Source organism: Trichomycterus rosablanca, chromosome 5, assembly GCF_030014385.1.
Source record: "Trichomycterus rosablanca isolate fTriRos1 chromosome 5, fTriRos1.hap1, whole genome shotgun sequence".
NCBI lineage: Eukaryota > Metazoa > Chordata > Actinopteri > Siluriformes > Trichomycteridae > Trichomycterus > Trichomycterus rosablanca.
This window is the reverse complement of record NC_085992.1, coordinates 9,525,551-9,540,106: the sequence shown is the minus strand read 5'-3', so window position 1 is coordinate 9,540,106 and position 14,556 is coordinate 9,525,551. Positions and strand designations below refer to the sequence as shown.

General features: G+C 40.1%; 1 protein-coding gene across 2 annotated transcripts in view; it reads left to right on the top strand.

Annotated features, from left to right (window-relative positions):
• Positions 1–13,480, top strand: part of nin (ninein (GSK3B interacting protein)) — a 40,930-nt gene extending 27,450 nt beyond the window's left edge. The window contains exons 17-28 of one of the 2 annotated variants that reach the window (XM_062994830.1): positions 3,381–3,479; positions 3,563–3,632; positions 4,331–4,471; positions 4,634–4,735; positions 5,893–6,006; positions 6,090–6,236; positions 6,615–6,791; positions 6,886–7,026; positions 7,681–7,782; positions 8,210–8,311; positions 11,470–11,583; positions 12,799–13,480. In XM_062994830.1, coding sequence (XP_062850900.1) covers positions 3,381–3,479; positions 3,563–3,632; positions 4,331–4,471; positions 4,634–4,735; positions 5,893–6,006; positions 6,090–6,236; positions 6,615–6,791; positions 6,886–7,026; positions 7,681–7,782; positions 8,210–8,311; positions 11,470–11,583; positions 12,799–13,035 — 1,546 coding nt within the window. In that variant the 3' untranslated portion in view covers positions 13,036–13,480. Of the gene's footprint in view, positions 1–3,380; positions 3,480–3,562; positions 3,633–4,330; positions 4,472–4,633; positions 4,736–5,892; positions 6,007–6,089; positions 6,237–6,614; positions 6,792–6,885; positions 7,027–7,680; positions 7,783–8,209; positions 8,312–10,294; positions 11,257–11,469; positions 11,584–12,798 lie in introns of those variants that run through there. The other variant, XM_062994831.1, reaches the window with a different exon arrangement.
• Positions 13,481–14,556: the final 1,076 nt, after the last annotated feature.

Genomic DNA, 14,556 nt, shown 5'->3' with positions numbered 1-14,556 from the left:
TGGAATTGGAAAATGTAGTTCAGGAGCTCACAGAGGAGCAAACAAGGCTAAAACAAAGTCATGTGGTGGAGATGGAGGCTCTGAAGGAAAAGTACCTTCTGCTGCAGGTCGAACTGGAGAATTGTAAAGAAACCAAGTTCAACTGTGAACTGGATGAGCTGCACAACCAACTAGGGGAGAATCTAGAGGAAAAAGATGCACTGGACAGAGCTGCAGAACTTAAGCAGATACTTAAACAGGCTATGGATGACTTTGCCAAAAAGAGGGTCGAGCTTCTAAATAGCTGTTTTGATTTGCAGAGCTGCCAGGCTCAGACTATAGCATTGGCTGCGAAACAGCAACGCGAGCAAAGCAAGTCAATCATAGAACGAGAGGAACCGGTAGGGAAAATGGAGGCAGTAGTGCAGCTCCTGTTCCAGCTTGGTCAAAATGCCTTGCAGCTCCACACGCTCATTGTGAAAGTCTTCCACTGCCTGCTGGAGATGTTTAAGGAGAGCATCTTCATAGTGGGTTTAAATAAGGAGGATAGAACAGCACTAATGGCTGACAGAAGTACAGTGATGTTCAAGTTGCATCAGATGAAGATAAAGCTTAAAGAGGTCACCAGAGTTCAAACCTTAAGCAGGCAAATTGCTCTAGAGTTTCTTCCATCTAGTCTGTCCAGTGAATCGGGGGATGATTTTATTGATTATACACCAGATCATTTAAAATGCTTTAGTGTTTTGGGAGAAAGTCTGCTAGGAGAACTTGATAGAAACTTTGAAGGATGGAAGAAATATGCAGATGGATTTAAAGAAGAAAAGCTTTTGAGTTGTTCAGAGGATAATACAGACACGAACTTTGAGCCAGAATGTTTTGGAAGCATTGAAGGAGCAGAGAGCACTATTGAAGGTGTTAGCAGTTTAAGTGGACCAGTCACTGCATTTGGTACTAAATTGTCAGAACTTGATACAGATTGACACTCTGGCATCACTGAAGACTGCACACTCTGTATCAATCATGTGAGAATTGAATCAACAGGAGTTACCAGTGAAGAACATAAGAATCCTAATCCTGAGTCTAGCAATGAAATTGCTTTTTTAATATTTGTGGGTGGTGAGATGCCAGAGTTTGTGGTCTGTGACCCTGTTGAACTTGAAAATGCTGACCTGGATGATGCCACGGATAATCCAAAGCCTGATTGCCTTCAAAAACTGTATAGCTGTTTAGGTCAGAAACGTAAACTGCACTGCAATCACAGGGTTGGTGTAGCAGTCCCAAGCTGTGCACCATTTACCTCCCTTTGCAACAATACTGAGTTTAATCCAGAGTTGGAATTGGTGGATGCTAAGTTGGTCTGTGTATGCCAAGAAGGGGTTGAAGATGACCCAAGCAGAGCTGGAGCAATCCGTGAAGACCTTGACCAAAATATAGAGGCTGCCAAAGATGATGCAGACTCCAAGAATGTGTTTGATGTGGAGGCTAAGTTGGAGATGGCTGGAGGTGAGGCCAAAAAAGATAAAATTCTGGAGAGTGCTGACATCATCAAGGAAGTGGTCATGACTGAGAATGCTCATAAGGCAATATATGCTAAGGATGCAGACCTCATTGGCATCAACATTAGAAAAAATCAGCTGTGGTACAATGAGGTTTTAAGCAAATATTATGAATCAATGGCTTTTCTACAGAATATTGATGAGACCAGTAATGACGCCAATACAACATGTCCTCAGGATCAAATTATAGTTTTTCCAAGTGGATCCATCTTACAAGTGCCACATGACTTGGCTATACATCCCATCGAAACTCTGGACCTGCAAAAGGTAGCAGTGCCGTTTGAATACCATAACAGCCTGCAGGAGCTACACAGGGACCATTACAGAAGCACTCTGGAGCAAAATATTTCCCTCCTGGACCAGCTAGCCTGGCAACAACAGCACACTGCTCAGTTACAGCTGCTGTTAAACCTGAGCAAAAGTACACTCCTCATCAGCCAGCAGGCTCTTAGAAAGAGCAATGATCTCCGAGTGGAGCTGATTGCCATGGCAGCCCAGGCTAAAGAACTAGAGATGAAAACACTAGAGCTCAGTGAGCTCAAAGTACGCCATGAGGAGTGCGTCTGTGAGAATGTGAGACTGACGAAGCAAAAGAGGAAACTAGAGAAGAAAGTGCAGCACCTGAACAGCCCGATGAACGTTATCCAGGACTTTGAGGAGGTACAGTCGTGCCATCTGGAGCAGATGGAGCAGCTGCACAAGGAGAATGCGAAGCTCACCAAAGTCGTTCAAGAACTGAAAATGCAGAATTATATGCTCCTGGCTGAATTGTCACCTTATGAAAGGAGTCTGATGAGCCTGAAGATCGCAGCAGTGTCAGAGCTGGAGGACTGCTGCTTCAAGTTTGAGGAACTGGACCCTGACCTGCATTTGGCACTTACTTACCTACAAAGGAAATCCCTAATGATCAACAAACTGATACAAGAACATAGGTACACAAATCTCTCGAGTGAGAATTCCCACCCTCCCATCCAACGTCAACTGACTTGTTGCTCCATCTAGCTGCTCCATGGTTATTTCCCTAGAAGGAATCTAGTACCTTTTCCACTGCACCCTGCTCCCGTTAAAGATGTAGTTGCCTCCACTGATGCCTCTTTAATCCAGAGTTTACCAGGCAGGAACAAACCAGAGCAGTAGATCCATCCAGTGAACCTGCAGGTGCTGCACGGTCCTATCCTGTAGAAGTATTGTATTGTATTATTGAGTAGGTTCCTGATAGTGCTGAAATGATCTAGCTGCTTTTTGTAGCCCACCAAGCTACAAAAGGTGTATGTTTGTTATGCAAAGATGTGGTCATGTTGCATGTGTTGTATTAATAAAGCTAATTAGCTTTCATCAACTGAATTGCAATGTGTGGATGCTTAAATTTGCATAATGTTTGGACAGACGTATACTTATTTACTTAATGCAGTGGTAGCTCTGCGGTTCATGTTCTTGACTAGTAATCAGAAGGTAGATATGAACAATATGTATACTTACGTTATATTTATTAAAATAATAAGTAAAAAAAATGCTCTTAGGCAAATTGAACCTACTTTCATTATAGAAAGATGGATCAGGTGAAAAGATTTCATGTAATAATAGGGATGTAAAAATCAATTGGGAGCTGAAGCTGAAAGTACAAGGAATTATTTATGGATCCACAAGTTTAAGGGAAAAGTTGCAAATTAATTGGCAGCTTGGTGAATAAAAACCATTAACCAGGTGGCATGACCTCATTTGCATAATACAAGTTGGTCATTAGCGTTCCTTCCTTAATCCAATGTTTTAATGTACAGTCCAAGTCTGTAAGAAATGTGTGCTGTGAGGTATTAGCAGTGATTCAGAACTGTTGTCTTGCTGCAGGAGGGAAGCTGGACGTCTCACAGAGGAAAACCTCGTTCTGAGACAAAAGATCTCAGGTCTGATGGAAGAAGAACAGAGAGAGAACCAACAGGAGCTGCTGTAAGGAAGATGGACTTTATTATTCTTAAATTACAGTTGGACATTTACAGACCTGTTGGTTAACTTTAATATAATTCCTACAGACTCCAGGTAGAGCAACTCCAGAAGAAAAAGAATGCTGCTCAAAAGATGGCTGATGGATATAAGAGACAGGTTAGTGGTCAGTCTTGGACATCTATGTGTTTAAAAAAAAAAAATTTGTTTTGTGCAACTGTTAAGCAAGTGGTTCTCAACCTAGGAACTGTGGCCCACTAGAGGGCCCCAGTGAGCCATGAGGATGGTCCAGTTGCATTTTACTGATAAAAGTAAAAGATAATCACACCTGATAGGGCAGGGAAATTAATTAGCTTAAGGCAGATCCCCTGTAATGCCATATCAGACTATTTTAAACTACCTATAGTCTGTGTTAGGTCTTTAAAAATGGAAAAATATTTTATGTGTGAAGGTCAACAAATGGTGGGTACAAATTATTCTGATTCAGTTGTTGATGCGGATCACACTGAAGCAGACCCAGGTGAGGAAGCTCCCACTACCAGTCCACCAGAAAAACACGAATCAACCCAAATCAGAAAATGCCAAGATATTTATCATCTTTGTAGATTCTTTAATTTACCCCGAGAAGTGAGACGATAACTTTTGTCATCCTCTCTGAAAGTGTAAGAATAATATCATAACTCGTGTCGCAACCTCTTAGCATTGTTTCTAGAGCTGCTTTTATAGCATTTGTGAGCAATGCCAATCAGTGGTCACAAACATCAGTTTCCACTCCTAACACAACAACGGTCAGAAATCTATTTCAGCCAAGTTACTATGTCCATTACATAATTATTTAAAATTTTCATATCATTCAGATTTCAGAGCTGCGTCGACGTGGGAAGCAGTTGGAGGAGGATTACAATGCTTTATCAGAGCAGAACGCTAAACATGCACAGAGTGTTGACACGCTTCAACATACACTTGATGAAGTGATGCAGCAACGTGGCGCTGGTCAGGTGAGATAAAAAATTCGAGTTTGGATCACTGGGGCCGACTGAGACGCGTTTTCCATTTTTCAGTTTTTGTTTTTATTTAGTAATTTGTTCATGTAAAGTAATATTTTTGGCTTTGGTTAGTTTGCAGTACTCATTTTGTCTTTTGATGTATTACACTAACAGCTGGACACCGACGAAGACTTTGTGGGGTCAGCTAGCAGAACGAAGAAGCTAGAGGAAGAAAAGAAGCTTTTGAGAGCGGAACTCAACCGCTGTGTGGAAAAGGTACCAGCATTTCATTTCTTTTTAATATGATGTATAGTGGATTTAGAAAGTATTCAAATCCCTTGCACACTTAATTGTATATACAATTCAATTTGCTCTATCTGGCAGCAATTACACCGCTGCAAGTCTTCTTGGATACATCTGTGCAAGCTTTGAACAACTGAATTTGGGCAGTTTATCCCATTCTTCATAGTAGATCCTCCTAAGCTCCGTCAGATTGGATAGTAAATGTCTGTAAAATGTTGCCGGCATGGTGGGTAGCACTGTCGCTCACAGCAGGAAGGTCCTGGGTTTGATTCCCAGGTGAAGTGGTCCAGTTCCTTTCTGTGTGAAGTTCGCATGTTCTCCCCGTGTCTATGTGGGTTTCCTCCGGGAGCTTCGGTTTCCTTCCACCAGTCCAAAGACGTGCAAGTGAGGTGAATTGGAGATAGAAAATTGTCCATGACTGTGTTTGACATTAAAAACTTGAACTGATGAATCTTGTGTGTAACGTTAAAATCCTAATAAATGAATAAATAATGATCTCCACCGATGGACAAATGTATTAATCATTGAATTCAGTTTTTTCATTCTGTCTCATTACTACAAGTGTATGAAATCAAGCACCTAGTCATGCAGTCTGCCTTTATGAACATTATCATCATATTTTTTGCTGTAAAGAGCTCACTGAATTAGAGCATGGAACTTTAATAGGATGGCACCATTGCAACAAATCAGTTTGTGATCTTTCTTCCCTCCTAGATTTTCAACTGAGTGGTGTTATTGAAAAGTGGACATGCAGGTGTTTAGAAACCACAACAACTTGTATAATGTTACAGAGCGGGGTTGCCAAGTGCTGAGGCGCATAGTGCATAAAAGTTGCGAAAGCTCTGCTGACTTAGTAACTGTAGAGTTCCAAACCTCCTCAGCATTAACATCAGGGTTTCTAAGGCCAAGCAGCTGCATGCAAGTCTTACATCACCAGTTTGACCAAATTGTAAAGACAATATGTTTTCACTTCATTGTGGTTGTTTGTGGAGAGTAATGGTTAAAATAGGAATTATATTACTAAAAAACAAATCCACAACACAATAGTGTGCACAGGGTTAGGGAGACTGAATTCTCATGTAATTCATTGCATGTGAACCTCTAACACACGTCTTTGTGTACTTGTGCAGATGGCTCAGCTTCGTTCAGCAGAAACTCAGCTGGCTCAACTCTTGCAGGAGAGACAAACAGCAGATAAACATAACCAAGCGTTACGTACACAGTTAATCAAAGCACAGGACAAGGTAACAAGAACAACCACACGTTGTCGAGCTTTTTGTATCATTTGAGTCTGTCCCATACTGAAACTTTACCTGTTTTTCTTCAGGTCCAAGCTTTGGATTCCACACTGCAGGGGCTGACTCAGCAGAACGCTCGTTTCAAATCAGACCTGCGGATCACAAGTCAGGAGCGAGATGCTCTCAAACAGGAGGTGATCTCGCTGCACAAGCGGCTGCAGAATGTTAATGAGAAGGTATGGACTAAGTTCAAGTAAGGGCATTTTAGAATTTGTGTTGAAGGGAAATATATTGTTAGTTTTTTAAATTTTCCCCTCTAATAATAATAAGTCATATCTAATCACCTGATTTTATTTTTCCTCTGCTGCTGACCTCACTCCTGACCGACGAGAGCCGTGACTAACACACGGCCCCTCTGATATGTATACAGTAGCCAATTTCGATTGCTTCTTTTAACCTGCGTGAGGCGGGTTCATACAGAGTGTGTCCTAATATTATGGCTCATCTGTTTATATACTAATGCTGTATATGGAAATAACCTGTGCATGCAAGCTGATATGTAATGTAGTGATGATAACATTAACTACATTGTCTTTTTTGTGTCTTTTCTTCAGTGTCGGTTGGTGGAGAAGTCCGTGTCTGGTGTTGCAGGATTGCAGCGAGGGAAGCGTGTGTGGGCCGAGCTGTCTGGGCTCATGGAGGCGGAGGTGACTTTGCTGCGTGAAGAGAATCAGCGACTGCAGAGAGAGATCGACAGTGCCAGGCTAGAGCTCAGTTCTGCACGGGAAAAGGTCTGGCTATACTGGTTTTCATGCAGACAGCCAGCTCACTTGTACAAGTGCTTAAGTTGCATGTTTACATTATTGTTTGTTTGTTTTTTTATAGGCTCGTCAGTTGGAGTCGCTGGTCTTGAGTATGAAACAGCAGAAGCAGCAGAATCAAATAAGTCTGGCTAAAGCAGCAGAGCAGGAGAGATCTGCTCTAAAACGTGAAATAGATGCGTTACAAACACAACTACACAGCAAGGTAATGTGATACATTCTTTAAGCGCATGTTGCACATATGCACGTAGTAAAACCACTTTTACTTTACCCCTTAAGTACTCCTAAACAGGTTATTTTGTGTAATTAAAAGCAATTAATACTTAAAAATGAGTATAGAGTATAATAATCATTTTATTATTAGTAATGCTTATGAAATTTAATCACAATCAGAAATTGATTGCGTGTGATACCGACCACATCTTTTCACCTGCATTAGGCGGGTTCATATTGGGATCCATTTCATCCACGCACAGGTCCTATCCCCCGTCGCATTGTGCAGGTGCCATCAAACAGCTGGCAGAGGCAGTATATGGAGCAGTTATGAGGAAACTTTTTAGCCATTGTCCCGCCTCTTACAGACACACAGCCAATCGTGTCTCTGTGCAGGCACCCGACTAGCTATAGGATATTTTGGAGGCAAAGTTAGGAAGGCAAGATTGAGACAGTTTGGGCATGTGCAGAGATGAGAGTTTTGTCGGGAGATGGGTGTTGAGAAAGGCCAAACACAGGCAGGTGGTTGGTGTGACGGGAGAATGTTTAGGACAGGGCAGGAAGGTGGCAAATGATACAAAATACAAAGATGATGAAGTCAGTTGCATTTAATCTCTACTCTCTCTGTGTTTGTTTGTGTGTATAGCTGTGTAACAGCAGTGAGGAACAGCAAGAAATTGAAAATCTTCAGGAGCAGAATGAAAGGCTGAGAAACAAACAGACAGTGTTGGAGGCTCAGCTGATGGAGGTAAATTCACACAGTCACCAGCATTCATGCAGGTGCGGAAATCGGTGTATTCCAAACTGCTCCACAAGGTCCAAATTCAACATGTGTCCAATCCGTGGCTGCTCCTTATCGCCTGCCAGTGTTGGGTTTTCGCTCAGAGCCATATTGTAAATGGAGGCTCCACTTGACCCCCCAAGTGGGAAGAGTCCCTGTCTGACATTCCCGCATTTGAACACAGTCAATTGTGTTTGTGTGGACGCCTGGCTAGGTCAGTGAATGCACCACCTGAGCATCCCAAGAAAAAATTGTCAGCAGTCACACCCACAGCAGTCATGATCAAAGTCACTTAGATCACATTTACCCTTATAGTGCTGTTTGTTGGAATGAAACTAAAGCTCTTGACTGTTTGTATGTACTTTTACTTAGTGATGGCTCTGTGTGTGTGCAGGCTCAGCTTATTGCGATGCTGCCACCATCACCAATTCGATTGTCAGGGGAACTGAGAGGACAGCTCCACGCAGATGAGATGAATCCAGACATAAATGCGCAGGTAAGATAGTGCGTGTTACACGTTTCTGCACTAGAAAATTTAAACCTGGTAACCATTTTCCACTCTGGGTTCACTCAGGTTCTTCTGCATTTTTCTCATGTACTTGGGATAAGACTGCATGAATATACACAATGTGTGTTTTTAAACATTTCGGAGTGCGGGCATAAGATTTACAGTTGGGGTTTTGTCTTCAGTATGTCTTCACAGCGCTGTTCTTCCTGGGTGTGGTTCTATACAGCTGTGTTCTTCTATTCTGTACTTAATCACCTTTATAAATGAGAAAAGTGTCATTCAGTCTTAAACAAAAACTTATCAGCAAGGAAAAAGTATTGGGATTTAAAGGAATACACAAGCATTTTTTTAACCAATCAGTTTTTTAACTTCATTACTGTTACACTAACAAGTTTGGGAAGGTTCTACCAAATTGTATGGCATTTTAAACTCTAATGTACATAAAGCAGTGAGAAGTCATACCAGTTCATTCTTCTTTCCCTTTAGTTCTGTGGCATCCCACCCACAGAAGTATGTTGATTATTTTATTTATTCATTCATCTTTACTAGACGCTTCATTCTGCTCAAGACTTCAGTAGGTCCAACACCAAGTAGCAACTCTGGGCACAAAGCAATAATAAACCCCAAACACTGTATCGAGGATGACGCATATACACCAAGTCATACACACACAGTGCAGAATCGAACACACCAAATAACCCACCAACACAGGATAAAAGGAGAAAAAAACTCAACCTGTGAGATCTGTCAAATACCCATTACAATAAAGCAACCTAAGAAACAGTAAAAGAAACTCTTACACAAGACAACACAAGAACAGTTTTAACCTACCTTGCAGCCATAAAAATAAACATGAAAATATAAAATAGCCCCAAAATATAAAGACAAGATAAAATAAGCAGACCGAAACATAATACCTGTCTTGTCATGAAATGACATATGTGTTAAACATGGCATTAAAACTCAAATAAATAAAAAACCAAGAACACTATCCTTAAGTGTGTGTGTGTGTGTGACATGTTATGGAATTGCATAGTTTTAAGCAGCCAAGCCATGTGTCTAGATGAAAACCAAAATGAACATGAGGACAAACTTCTCAGTGACTAGTGGTGAGGATCAGACCCAGATCCCTAGGACCCACGTTGCAATGCAGTACTAACTCTACCTTAACAGTATTACCAGCTGGGCCACCATGTCACTCAGTGATAGTAACTTTAGTAACTGGAGATAAATAAAACCCAGGTCCTCAGGACTTGCTCATTCTACCAGCTGCACCTTTTCTATAGCTCTGATGTCCACTAGGCATCAGAAGTGGACTTCAGCTCAATAGAATAAGGTTGATTGGTCCAAGTCTCATGTGCCCCATTTACCCATGGAAGACATGGCACCAGGGTGCACTGTGTAAGGGTTTACAGTGGAAAGATTTGCCTTTGACAGTGGCCAGGAGTCTCATACTGAAAGATATAAGCCTCATTAGTCTTCTGACATCCTGAAATCTTGGCCACCCAGCAGTCTTTTGGCGGTTCATGGCTTGTCCGTCCTCTAACCACTATATAGTGGGTATTTAGAATCACTACCTGTGAACACACCTCACTGTTTTATACTGGTCCTTATTAAAATCGGTCATTCCTGGCCATATCTGCTGCATTCAACATGTGTGTACTACAAGTAACTACCATCAGCCCAACATTTCATATATCCCTGTCAGTCACATGTACAGTTGTTGTAAACTAGGCATTGCCATATGCATTTTTGGGGGGTGGTTCTAAATTTCTGGCTCAGCAGCCAAACACATTTTTCCAAATACAGTTTATTATCACTCGTCATTAATTAGGATGAAGTCATGCTTGAGTATTCCTTTAAACAGAACAAGCTTAATGCAGCAGGATCAGATCTCTCTGGACATGACTGCAGATGTGTGCGAGTGTGTGCAGGTGTGTGTGAATACAGCGCTGTGTGTTGTCTCTGCAGGTGATTCCAGAGCAGCGTCCTCATCACATGGACAGTCACTGGAGAAGTGGCGGCTTATGAATTTACCAGTCTGTTTCCTCCAGCCTTCCTGCTGTACTGTCCAATCGCTCAACCTTTGCTTTTTTATTAGTTGCTTTCTGCTGTACCACTTTTTATTTTCTGCTCAATTTCTGGTTAAATGTTTTTATTCCAGCCTGGTCCAGGCATTGTGTACTGGCCTGATCTTGCCATTGCATTGTGCATATAACTGCCCTGTTTTAGTATTCAGCAGTGTCTCATTCATCTGCTATTCATAGGCTTTGTGCACAATTTTACATGCACATCAGCTCAAAATGTTCAAACCTCTTAAAATTATGTGACTGACAGGGTAGAATGTAGGGCACAGCAGTCACATTTTTGTACTCTGATCAGTTGTGTGATATGCTCCGTTAACAGGTTACAGTACTTGAAGACTGAACGTAAACTGAGAAGTTTTAAACTGTGCTGGATTTGCTTGACAAATGATTTTACACTCCAATACACTAATTTACATCCTGAAAACTTGAACATGTGCGTTTTGGTTTGTTTTAATTATGTCTGTTTTGTTAAAGGCTATTTATATTTGAAAACTGCTCATTTTGTTGCACTTATTTTGTGTATGAATGTGTCCGCAAGACAAATAATGTCTGTTAAACATGTAAACTGGTTCATTATCAGTGTTTTATTGTCACCTCCTGTATTGTGTAAAAGTTCTCGTACATGTTTTGAGTTCTTTTTGTTTTTGGGTCATTTGGAGTAAGCAATTTCTTAGCTAGAGTCTCATTATTTATGTTCCTTTTATTTATGTATTTAAGTTAACGTAGAGATTTTATTTTTATATATTTTATTTATGTTGGATTTTTATTATTCATGTTTTATTATTTATTGTGTTTTTGTGTTTTGACTTAAAAGTATGAACTGTAAAGCAGAAGCCAAATAAAGAATAAGGGTAAATTTGTATTTCTGTCTACTGAGTATTTATTCCTTCAAACAAAAACAAAAACTTAAAATATTAATGTAATAAAATATTCGTTAGGGTATTCTGGCAATAATGTAGCTAAACAAACAGTATTAAAGCAGTTAGTATTGGTTTGAGAGTATTTGGTTGTTTCTTAAAGCCACCCTCTGAGGTTTCTCTTTATGTTGTGTACCTACAGGAGGAGCGAGAACTGGCACTGCTGAAGATGGAACAGAGGATGAAGGAAGTGGAGTTCACACTCCGAAATGTCAAGCTGTTGTTGCAGGAGAAGGTTTCCCAGCTAAAGGATCAGGTACCCGCACGCTTTTTATTTGGCCATGTCATGACTCTTTAAAGGCATTTTTATAACACATTATGTAGCCAGGGGTGAATAGTAATAATAGTAATAAATACTCCAATGTTATTTTTCAGTTCTCTGGTTTTAATTTCTCAAACCTAATTAAGCATGTTAAATGTGGTGGTTATTACAGGCTGATAACTTATTCATGAGACAATGTTTAAATTCTGCCTGGTCTGATTGTTATCAGCCTTACCTGCTGTGAGCAACAGTTTGAGAAGATGCAGAATGAGTGAAAGAAAGAATGAATGGGGTTTTAGCCAATGTCCAATTGCTGTGTGATTTAGGCACCTGCACCATTAGTGGGGAATTTGCTGAGTTTATAGTGAGTCTATGCATGGTGCAACTCTCTGAGACTTCGAAGAAATGTTTCAGCTGGTGACTGCACATGTCTGAGCAAGTGTATGATAGTCTTAACCCACCTTGGACAGCAAGGGACTTGCAGCACTGACATTGGTGATAATTAGATTGTGTGGGAAATTGAAAATAAGGGGGTGGGTAAATTGTTATAATTTGTCCACCACTGGAGACGTGATTTATAGCGGGGATGGGCAGTTAATTTTCACATGAGAAACTTGGATAGTTGTGGGGGGGCAGAACTATAGGCTGAGTTAGATGAAAATTATTTTATCTCTTTATAATATCAAGTGGAATTTTATTGGTTTGGTAAGCTGTTACTGATAAAAGTAGATGTTAAAATCAGGCAATAAAAATCTAAAGGAAGCATAGTAATGCTAAATTATATCACTATTTAATCAGCATTTGTTAACAAAATGTGTTTTTTCAGTAAAAAACAGCATTAAAGTAACTATTACAAAGTGCTATTGCTATTTTGTTTGAAATAGAAATGGGATAATTAAAGTACAGTTCTTTTTTTCTAGTTCACTGAGAGACATTTAGTCTAGGTTGGGCTTGAACAAGTGCAATGTCTTGAATGAATGAATGAATGAATAACTACATTCTGTACCAATCTTTCTTTTTTTTTTATGTGAGCTGACATTTTTAAGGACTAACAGCTAACCCACATCTTTCCTAAGCTCTGTTCGCCACATGGCACACATTTACGAACATGAACTTAAAACTTAAAGCAGTCTCTTCAAAATAACAAAGAATAAGATTTTATATTTTAATCGTACAATCAATCTAATGCCAATATTACTGTTTCTCTAGCTGAAGAAGAATAATAAAGCAGACGTGTTAATAAAGGATCTGTACATGGAGAATTCTCAGCTCTTAAAGGCTCTGGAAGTAAGTGAGCAGAGACAGAAGGTGGCGGAGAAGAAGAACTACCTCCTGGAGGAGAAAATCTTCAGCCTCAACAAGATCGTCCGCGAGCTCCGTCCCTCGCCACTAACTCCTGTACCCTACCATCTGACCCGCTCCTATTCATTCACTCCTTCCACATAGAAAACGTCAGACCTGCTTTTATGCAGTATTTTTTTTATTCAAGTGGCCATTAAGAGATTATGCAGATTTATAAATTAGATAAATCATGAGAAATACCAAGAGACTTTACAATATTATTCACTCAAGGGAATTGCAATCTTGTAACATTGGTGTAACCAAGGTTGTCTGTGCCTAAAACACATCAAAATGTAGTCGAGGACATAACATAGCATTAACATGAACACCGAAATGAAAAGCTCTTATTAAATCTGAGAGTCAGACTCAACAGGGTCCATGTACTCAGTTTATACACCAGATGACACATGAACCTGACTGCTGCAGTCTGGAAAAATAACTGATAAAGCCATGCAGCCACTCTGGAATTAGATTTTTCTCCAAACTGCTCTCATACCATGACATTCCCTAGCAATTACAGATGTTTTTCCTTTGTTTGAGAACATTATTTATCAGGTTGTTTTATGTTATATACTGTTGTTTCTGATTTCATTCACAGTATAGCAGTTGTAGACGGTTGGTTTCTCATTAACATCAACATTCCAGAAAAAAAGCATTTTAAACAAATATTTGATCATGACAGTCATGTTTTAATGATTTTGTTTTAGGTTACATTAAGTTCAATTAAGAAAATCAGCTTTTATAGAATTTCCTGTAAATTAGCTGGTAGTATGGAAATAAGTGATTCCAAGTACTGTATTTCCTCTGACCTGTGATTTTACCTTGATCGCATGGTTTATACATGTATGGCATTTAGCAGATGCTTTTATCCAAAGTGAGTTACAATTGTATGTCAGCCTTAAAAGTGCTGGTGTTTGAACCAACGACCTTTTGATTACTAGTTTAGTACCAAAACTGGTTACACAACATGACCGCATGGTTCAGGGTTCTGTCTTAATCTCTGATTACTGTCTGATTGTCTACATGGGTTTGGCATGTAGTCCTGGGTCTGTAGGGGTTTCCTCAATCTGTTTTTTTTGCTAGCTTGCTGGCTACCTCTTGGCATAAGTAAATGTGTGAGATGCCATGTGGCAGTAGCATTCTGATTTAGTGTATTTCTACCTTGCACCATGTTCGTAGGGTAGCAAACATCACTAGGGTAAAGACGTTAAATTGAAGGTTTCTACAACAATCCATTGCATGACATTACATGTGTACCAATTCACTTGTGATTTAAAGCAACCAGTCCACCCTTTTGATTGGTTGAAGAAAACCATAAATCTTTGGGTAAATGAACGTTGAAATGTCATGCCAGCCTTGTCAGACAGTGACCAGTGGTGTGGATTGAACCCATGAACCCACTGCTGTGCACTACCTGCTGTGCCACTCTGCCACCTTCACCACCATTACGTAATGTGAATAAGAAGTACAATGCAGTTCAGGATCATTCTATGTGATCAATTCATGTATCTACACATTTACACTGATATAGCCTACTTGTGTATTTCCTGAGAATGGAAAATTCCTGTATGGAATCTTGTTACACTTGTCCCTACTGTAAAGTTTAGCTTATTATGAACTAAACTC